The 10,065-nt window shown below is 45.0% G+C and overlaps 1 protein-coding gene across 1 annotated transcript; it reads left to right on the top strand.

Annotated features, from left to right (window-relative positions):
* Window positions 1–1,852: 1,852 nt before the first annotated feature.
* Window positions 1,853–6,644, top strand: asb1 (ankyrin repeat and SOCS box containing 1). The gene is made up of 5 exons (XM_062402706.1): window positions 1,853–2,065; window positions 2,908–3,046; window positions 4,296–4,598; window positions 4,758–5,140; window positions 5,459–6,644. The coding sequence occupies exons 1-5, from the start codon at window positions 1,960–1,962 to the stop codon at window positions 5,587–5,589; spliced, it is 1,062 nt and encodes a 353-aa protein (XP_062258690.1). The 5' UTR covers window positions 1,853–1,959; the 3' UTR covers window positions 5,590–6,644.
* The last annotated feature ends 3,421 nt before the right edge of the window (window positions 6,645–10,065 follow it).

The following is a 10,065-nucleotide window of genomic DNA, read 5'->3' as shown; positions in this document are numbered from 1 at the left end:
TGAAGGCCCGGGGGAACAGGTGTGGACTCCTGCTTCACAGAAAAGACTCTGGCCTCGGTCTCAGCAGGTGAAGTGACTTAAGACCTCGCTGCCTCTTCACTGGTCCAAACGCTGCCGTGGGTTTTGAATCTCACAATAGTTGGTACTGCTAATGATGAGTGACTACACCTTTTACTCTGCAGTTAACCCCTAATCCTCACATGAGGCCGAGCTGAAAGGTTTTAATCCTGAAAATGAACTGCACTTTAGGGGCAGTCAAATAGTAATCTGACTGCATTCTGTATTCATTGAATGGTTTAATCTTAGCATTGCAGTCTGGTGGTTGAACTGCATATTCTCAGGTCTTAATATGAGTTTTAGTCTGGCTGCAAAGTTACAGTGATTACCTCCAACACTGTCTTTAACATTGTGAGATAATATTTTGCTGAATTTCTCATAGAATGATGTGTTAACCCTGATGAAAATAAAGCTTTGGTGTCGATGACTGAGAGCAATTTTGTGTAGATCCAAATAAAACTAAAAACCTATAAATATCACCAATATGTAGCTGAGAAACATAATATGGCCTTTGGTAAAACTCTTGGTTTAATTTAAAGGGAATGTTGGCCGATATGCTCTACTTAGTGCAATGGAAGATAATATTGTGTCTCTCAAAACTGTACTGGAGTACTGCAAAGTCTTTCATCAATACTTCAAATTCCTGCTCCGGTATATGAAACGATCTGTGAGTAACCGGTTCTCGACCAGGGACACGTGGGACTGTCGACCAGTCCATTGGTTTTTAGAGCCCCGTCCTGGCCTCAGTGTCTTTGGACCGTAGCGTGAAGCCATGGCTGCATGCCTCTCTGGTGTGTGACATGACTCACCACAAATGAACATGGTTACACCACATTTTGCTGCTCCCCTGACTACATGCATGCAGCTTAGCATAAGGCCCATACACACAAACATGGATATCCAGTATGTGCAGTGTATGTTTGAAGCAGGGGCCCTTCAGATCCTTCACTTTGAGGTTTACAGTCAAAACAGTTCCACATATAAACTACATATAAACACACTACTCATGTCCAAATCATGCAAAACGTCCTATTCTCAGCAGTATTTAATGTTTGTGTTTATCCTTTCTGAAGTTCTAACAATCTGTTGGCGCTGGACGATATGCCAAGAAATTATATCAAGATAAAAATGTTCGTCACAGGTTATATCAATAATTATCGGGATAAATGTCACATTATTATTTAACTTTAATTACTCATTTGTTGCTCCTAAGTAAAGGTTGTGGATTAAGATTATTATTTATGAGCAGAGAAGGTTAAACGCTTTGTAAACAGCAAAAGAATCAACAAATCTGGTGAATTTATTGTTGTTGTACCCCCTCATTGTGCTCATGAATAATAATTATATCAATATATAGAGAAAAACCTGTTGAAATGATATTCTGATAAATATTGATAGTGTTTTATTATTTCCCAGCCCTTTGACATAAGTCCTCTTACTTTGTTATTACTACACAACTAAAATAAAATGTTCTATGAAGGACTAGTATAGAGGAGACTGAGGTAGTGTTTGGGATTCATTATTATTATTATTAGTAGTAGTAGTAGTAGTACTAGTAGTAGTAGTAGATTACAGTACATTTGGCTGTTGTTATTATTTTAAAAACTTCACTTCCTTCTAATCAACAAAATAAAGTAAGCCACAATACTAATATCGATATACGATCATAAGGTTCTAATAAATTACACTAACAGTGATCTCTTCAGTGTAAAAGGACGTTTCCCTCTTTAACTACGTCCAGCTGAACGTAGACCGGAAGCGAGCAGCAGCGGCAGCAGCGTGCGTGCGTGGGGGTTGACGTCATGCACTCGGTCCCGTTTGTTTACTTATACTTGAGGCGTCGTCAACACAGAGGACGGACGCGTGTGTTCCGTGTGTTCTGGACACATCGGGACCAGGACCATGGCGGACCCCGGTCCAGAGGTACCGGCGGACGGGGACGACCCGCCCAGTACCAACCCCCCACCGCTCATTACAGTGTCTGGTCTGCCCAGTGCCACCAGTGCAGGTACCACAGAGGACATGAGTCATCAGTCCTCACGACATCTGCATCATCTGCACATCTGCGCCGTGCGTGTGTGTGTGTGTGTGTGTGTGTGTGTGTGTGTTGACTCGTTTTTTTTACCTCATCGTTACCTTTTTCACTGACCTTGTCGGGACCAGTAGACCTCATAGGGACTGTAGCACCTAATAAGACTGTGTGTGTGTTTGTGTGTTTGTGCTCCTGGTATTACTCATGTTGAGTCCCCATAATCTTAATCATAGGAATTTAAGGGAGACATCTATTAGGTTAGGGTTAGGCTAGTAGTTAACATGGTTACGGGGAGAGTAAGTCTCCTGGAAATCAAGTGAAGTGGATGTGATGTCCTCTGAAGACATGGAGACAAGACTGTGTGTGTGTGAGTGAGTGTGTGCGTGTGTGTGTTTGTGTAATGAGGTGTGGTCCTATAGATCCAGTAAACATCTAAACTTCCAGTAGTGTCATATGGTTATAGTGGTTACCGTACCATTTTCCCCATTACGCTTAATTACACTGTTATGATTGATTGATCTAACAAGACGAGCTGTGCGTATGTTTATTTTTAAACTCAGTAATAAGACACACACGTAAAATAGTAATGATAATGTCAAAAACACTATATCTGTGCATTGGAAGCTGCTTGTTTACTGTGCACACCCCGTGTCTGTGAGTGGGTCTGCTGAGGCCGCTGAGATATCTGTTTGAAAGCATCCAGTGGAACACATCAATTATTTAGCCGGCCTCCACTTCTGTGTGCATGATATCTGATTATTGGATTATTATGATCAGGCGTTGGGATTCTGATTTGCCTCGATGTGTGTCCTCATCAGGCCGGAACCTGAAGGACTGGCTCCAGGAGCAGTTCTGCGACAAACCTGTGGAGCAGGACGACATGCGGCTGCACAACGCCGCCTACGTGGGAGATTTGGACACGCTGAGGAACCTGCTGCAGGAGGACGACTTCAGACGGTGAGGCCGAGTTGTGCGTAGGGAGGAGGACACACACACACATCTGCTGTGTTTGTCCCGGGGGGGGGCTCGGTGTGCGTGCGACTCCAGCAGAAGTCGTAGCTCCTCGTCCAGGGCGCTCATGTGTGGCAGCGAAGTGGTTTGTGGTTTCAGCGCCGTGTGGCTTTCTGCTCAGCATGTTTGCTGAGTGATGGCTGGAGTAGACACACACTCTGAAGAGTATGTCCTACACATCCACACCACAACAGTCTTAATATACTGTACGTGCATAACACAAGCCACATGTTGGGTGCTGTTGGCTTCATCACTTTGTCTTAATGGTGGGTTCCTCACTGCTTATAGACTTTGCCCCCCCCGCCCCCACTGTCCACATATAGAGACACTGGAACCTGCAGAGTCAGAGCCCGGATCAGCTCAATGCCACAAACACACCTTGCAGTGGTCGGCCCACTTTTAACCTCATCCCCACAGTGGTTTTTTGCAGCAATCATACTTGCTTTCTATCTCCACACACAGCAAACCCATTATTACTGGTTGAGAGTAAAGTTCATGTCTCTTACTCAAGGTTTACACCGAGCTGGTTTTACTTCAATGGGTTTTCCCTGAACCGCCTATCTCATGTTGACCAAAGTTCTTGAAAGCCATTTATTCTATCGCATAATTTTTTTAAGTAAATAAACAATTCTAGTTTTATAACACATTTTTCACTCAATGCTTAATTCAAGTTGATATACAGGGACATTGAAATCAGCACAGATACTAAAATTAAAAGAAATCATTTCAAAATCAGGAAGCACAGTTTAAAAAACTTTCAAAGCAAAATAAAAGAGACTAAATCAAGAGTAGAATAAAGAATAAAATAGTTCAGTCGAATGCACAAAGTTTTCAATCTGAATTTATTAGCTGCAACCATCCTAAAACCATCAGGTAGTTGGTTCCAGTGCTGGTGACTCAAAGCTGCTGTTATATGTTTAGACCAAACACCAGTGATCTTAAAGGTCTCACAGGGTTATATTGCAGTTATGCATTTAGCATATATGTTGTGTATTTGTGGCAGCGCCATGAAAAGATTTGAAAGTCAGCAGTGAAACCAAAACTTTGAAATCAACCCTGTGGAATCTAGTGTAGGAATTTAAGAACAGATTTTGGAGCTGTTTTCTTTGTGTGGTTTTAAATGTGCAACTGTGACTACTCTAATGTGTTGGATCTAGTGCTCCAGCTAATAACCCCTCCCGTCTGTCCCTGCCAGGCGCATCAATGAGAAGTCAGTGTGGTGCTGTGGCTGTCTGCCGTGCACTCCTCTGCGGATCGCAGCCACAGCCGGACACGCCGCCTGCGTGGCCTATCTGATCGCCCAGGGGGCCGAGGTGGACCTGGTGGACGTCAAAGGCCAAACGGCGCTCTACGTAGGCGTGGTGAACGGTCACCTGGAGTGCGTCCGGATCCTCCTCGAGGCCGGAGCGGATCCAAACGGAAGCCGGCACCACCGCAGCACCCCCTTGTACCACGCTGCGCGGGTGGGAAGGCTGGACATTCTGCAGGAGCTCATCCGGTGAGGACTCGTGAATTTAATCTAAAACAGAACATATACATGTCTTTTTCTTCTCTCACATAAACAGGTTGAATGAGAAGAGTTCACACATAATACTGGTAAATTAAATACAATATATCTTGTGTCTGGTTGTGAAACCATGGTTCTCCCTCTGTCCAGGTTCAATGCTGATGTGGACATGGACCACCAGCTGGGCCCCCGGCTCCTCTTAAGCGCCCGCACCCTCAACACCTTGGTGGTGTGTCCCCTCTACATCAGCGCTGCCTACCACCACCTCCACTGTTTCCAGCTGCTGCTCCAGGCAGGCGCGCAGCCCGACTTCAACTACAACGGGCCAGTCTGCCACGAGGCCCTGACCCGCGGCCTGGCCTCCTGCCTGCTGGATGCCGTGCTGCGGCACAGCTGCGAGGTGGCCTTCATCCACCTGCTGCTGGACCACGGGGCCAACCCGGCTCTGGTGCCCTGGGATGAGTCAGCGCTGGAGGCTCCTAACCGAAGGAAGGTGGATCCTGAGGCCCTCGGGATCTTCCTGGAGGCGAGGAGTGAGTAGAAACAATGTGTGGGGGGAGGATATTGTTCAAGGAGGAGGTTAGTCAGATTGTGATGCAGGAGGCATCGCCCCGATCTTTGTTATTTATATGAACTTAAATAGATTTTCAATTGTCAGAACAAAACAGTGCATTTATAATTTATTGTTTGTGATCAGAAGGAGCTCACATTAGTAACAACATGACTGACGAATGAAAATCCCAAAACATCTTCACACTGAGATAATTACATGATAATATGAAAGAAGAAATACCCTGTTATCACGGTGCAGCTGCTAAGGAGCTCCGCCCCTTTGCCTCCTCTCTTGTCAGGACGCCCTCGCCGGCTGACGCACTTGTGTCGGATCAGGATCCGGAGAGCGATGGGCAAGAGTCGCCTCACCCACATACCTTCGTTACCTCTGCCAGGGCCAATCCAGAACTTCCTGCTTCACAGAGACTGACCCCGAGCAGCTACTCGTCTTCTACATCCGACAAGATACAAGAAAAACTTCAGTCAGTCTCAACGACAAGACACACGGCTGTGAAACCCCAAATAATTCTCTAATAACAAACTGCTCTCATTTCTATAACACCTCTTCCTGATCCTGTGATAATTTTATGAAATGCTTCGTAACTTATCGACGAAGCCTCTCTGTGTCCTGTATTGTGAAAAATGTGTGTGTATCCTAAATGTCTACCAGGGAAATATCATGGTCGTGCTTTAGTGTGTTTCAGCTCATTTACAACAGAGAGAATGTCATTTGTTCTGCTGTTTAAAACCTTCCTTGTAATAGATATCCAGTTAAGAGGCAGAGGGACAGGGATCCAGCTCATTTATCTGCAGTAAATGTACAATTTAAACCTTTTACCAACTCTCAGCCCGAGTGCAACCCATCAATTTACTGCACATCCTTTGCCGGCTTTATCATTTAGCTTCTTTTGATGCATTAACCACATGGATTGGTTTGACAACGTAAGGGCTGGAGCGTGCAAACTTCTAACTGTATAAACTGTGTTTACATTAAGTGCAGTGGGGGGTGGTGATGGAGTATTTTAAATGTTTTGCCGTATGCCTTAAGCTTGAGTTTGGAAAATTTACTTCAAGATTGAACAAACCAGAACTAGTAATGACAAACCAGAGAAATAATGTATATGTACTTAAGGAAAAGCCCATTTTAAACCTTAAATGAGCTGTTTGAGGTTCTGGATCCCGACCGAAGCTAAAGAAGCAAGTTTACAGTCTGGGTCTGAATGTTAATGTGCGTGTTACCATCAAAAGCTTTTTAGAAAACTAGTGTTAAAGCACCTTTCAGGAAACTTCCTCTGTTGACGCTCACAATCTGTTTGAAAAGTGAAATGTATTTTTAATGAAGAGAATAAGTTTGTATTAATGGAAAGGACGTTGCCCTTCATGTGAGACTGTTTCACCTGTTATCTCTTATCTGAGCACTTTTTGGTCCATCCATTTTGCTTTGTATATCCCTCTTTGTTTCAATATGAAATGTGAATACTTCTACATTTTCTCCTGTGTGTTAATTGTTTAAAACCATGTGGGTGGGCTGATGAGCCAAAGGAGAGTCACTCTCCGTGCTTCCTGTTCTGTTGGCCATCTCCTGAAATCCACATGAGCTCCTCGTTTACTCACAACCTGTTCCAAGATCTGCTCTAGTCCATAATATCCCTGTTAATGTCCTGAAGAGACTCTGGAGTTTAGGTTTCGTAGAGAAAAGATCCCCTCCATCGATATCAGGTCATTAAGAACTGAACCATAACAGAAGCCCTGATCAGAGTCACATGATAACGCTTCAACTCCTCACCTGAGGGTCCCTCTGGAACACTGTCCGAGGTTCTCCATCATGTATGGGGGGAAGAGGACTTTAGTCTTTGTAGACCCGGACCAAAACTTTTCTGCATCATTATTTACCACTTTTAAATGATGCTAGAATGTCTTGTTAGGACAGGTTTAAATCATTTCTATATGAGAGTCAGTCTAGCAATATTATTCAGCTGAAAATGAAACAGGAGGGAATTAAACACTGTGTTTGTTGGTCTGGAGTGACATCGACATTTCACTTGTGTGTTTTTTAGACACACAAGCAGAGTGACTGTCAACAAGGTTTCATGGTGAAATGTTTGGTTGGGCCTAGGTGGTTCTGTCATCTACAACAAATACTGCAACCATATGACATGGCGACAATAACAATCCAGTACATCCCATAAACATGAAATGTTGACTGTCAGTACAGAGGCGGGCTCCTAGTGGCCTCCTGTCTTATTCAGTGCTGCCTTGGCCGCAGACCCTGTAGCACCTGCCCTGATGGCATCATGCTGCAGTGGCAGTTGAATCGGTGAATGACGTCATGTGCTGTTGAGGTTTGGATGCATGTGATGGACTTCAGAGTTGAGCTGGGTTGGGTTCGTGAAGAACTATTGGCTGTAGATTTGAGTTTGAATCCAGCTGGAGGCTTATCACCCACTCAACATGTTTTGCAAACTGAACTGATCATTAAACTGGTTGATGGAGCAAAAACATCTACTTCCTCTCTTGTGCCTGCAGCCTTGTGCTTTGTCTGATTCTCCCTCTTTATCCCAGAAATTGTGACGGGGTGCTCCAAAGGAAGTAATAAAATCAAACACAATAATGATGAAGCTCTCGATGGGGGCATTTATTATTGTTGTTTCACTGATAATGAAGCCAAGATAATGATGGTTGAGAAAACCACAATTTGGTGAAGACCCAACTGGCCCAGTGGAAAAAGCGGAGCCTGGGAACCCTGAGTGGAAGCAGCAGGGAGCACGGCACCAGGGCCAGATGAGGACTCTCGGTTCAGAAGAGCTCTGGCAGAGACCTGAGAAGATGCACTGGGACGCTTTCTGCAAACGCCTGGGGCAGAATTAAAAAAGGATTTCTATCAGGACAGTAAAATGATGGTGTGAGCTTGTGCACAGAAACTGTCACACGAGGGCTCTAGATGGCACTGTCCTCCTTTCAAGCATGGCAGACATGACAGTGTCCTCCAGTATCCTCTGCTTCCCTTTCTCGGTCTTGCGTTTTTAATTCTCATTTTTCGTCATCTGGCCTTTGTCGTCCCATTTCTTTTCTTTCCTCCCGTCTCCCTGCCAGCCTCTCCTCAGTTTGGTTACAGAGGATTCAGCTGCGGACCTCAGCGTGTGTCCTCAAGAGCCTCATCCCTTCACATGTCATTAAAGCCACTCTCTCATTAGCAGAGCACACAGAGGAGCACAGAGCGAGCTTCTTTTGCGACGGCCCCTGAGTGAAGCGGAGGCTTGGACAGTTCGGTGAACCGCTATCTTCCTGTGGGGAGTTTCCACTGCCACAGGATTCTCTTTCAAGTCGAACTTATTTTGTGTTACAGTGCATTTAGAAAAAAGGAACCTCCTATGTTTGTTGTGGACAGATTTTCATGAAGATATTGCAAAGAGAATGTGCACAGAGAATTGTATTTCAAAGTGAAAACTCCTGATTTAAAGGCAGTTTTCCTTTTTCAGAGCACATGCACTTCACCGTCAATGTCTGGGCCCTCAACACGAGACTGTGATTGGAGATTCAAGCATTAACATAATTCAAACACTGAGGCTGTTTCTCTGCTTGTGAGGAGAAAACGTTTTTTTGTTTCCTCAGAGGAGCACCGCGACCCCTGGAAAAAAAGCTGAATGGTGTTTCCTCATTCCTCAGTTTATTTGGACCACAAACTGCAATCAAAGGTCTGAGCAGCCTCTGCTAATCCCACCGCAGTGTTCCGCCTCAACTGGGGACCAGCAAGCAGGAGGGGCGTTAAACCCAGCTCCTCTCGCCTCACATGGGCCACCGCAGCTCTCAGACCAGGATGAGGCTTGTTTCCATGGATGTGGTGTTTTCGTATAAACTCGTCTTGGTGTGTGTATGTGTGTGTGTGTGTGCTTGTAAGTCTCTCACGAAGGTGTTAGTGGTGTTTGTTTGATGGATGTTAAAACCCCATGTCAGTAAAAGACATCATGTGTTTGTTTAGATGAAGACTCACCTGTAAGTTGTTATAGCTCCACCACAATCACTGATGTCTCTACCTCTTCATCAGACCGCCTGCTCTCCTGCACTTATGCTGGCAAGTAGCCTGTTTGGTAATTGCCACGCACTTTAATTTGAATGAGCTCATTCCTGAGGCTTTCAGGAACTACATCACTGTGTGTTTACCACTGCTGCAAACACACACACACACACACACACACACACACTCAGGTATTGTGCTTCTGACCCAGTGCAATCTTGGCTTGATCAGCCTCAAGCTTCATTCTGTTGTATTGTTTGCCGCACAGCTAGGGTGAAATTAGTCCAAACCCAGAGCGGCTCACTGAGATCAGACGAGCGGTTGTCGTCCAGCGGTCCAAGAAAAGCATTGAGCTCATGACATATCGACGGCACAGGAAAGCTTGGGTGTTGGCGAACGAGCGCGTACATATTGATAACTCCCCCCCCCCCCCCCCCCCTCTCGTGTCACTCTGGTACTCCAGCACATGTGGATTACAACTGCACGTCCGGAAGCACTTTTCCTCAATCGAGGCCGCGTTGCTCTATAAAGCGTTTCAGTCAGTGCTCCGGTGCATGGACAGGGGATTCCTCCAGCTTTATTGATATAATTAAGGAGTGCATAGTTTGGGAAATATTGGAAGAATCTTTGCATTTTTTTAAACGTGCGTTTTAATTAAAAGCCTCAGAGGGAAGTAATGAGTCTTAATTTGACTGTTTTCCAAAGGAGCCGGTAGTCGTGAAATGTGGCAGCGGCAGGAAGGATGTGAAGTGATTGCTTCTGTAATTACTGTCACAGTCTGTAACTTTGACTCTTATACTTAATGAGTTCCCTCTCATTGGAGTGATGTTTTGAGGTATTACGTGCGTAGCCCACTGAGCCTTTACTTGTTTGGTTTGCTTTTGAAGAACA

This window comes from Platichthys flesus, chromosome 13 (genome assembly GCF_949316205.1).
Source record: "Platichthys flesus chromosome 13, fPlaFle2.1, whole genome shotgun sequence".
Taxonomy (NCBI): Eukaryota; Metazoa; Chordata; class Actinopteri; order Pleuronectiformes; family Pleuronectidae; genus Platichthys; species Platichthys flesus.
Note: the sequence above shows the minus strand (reverse complement) of the source record. Positions and strands in the feature narration are given on the sequence as shown.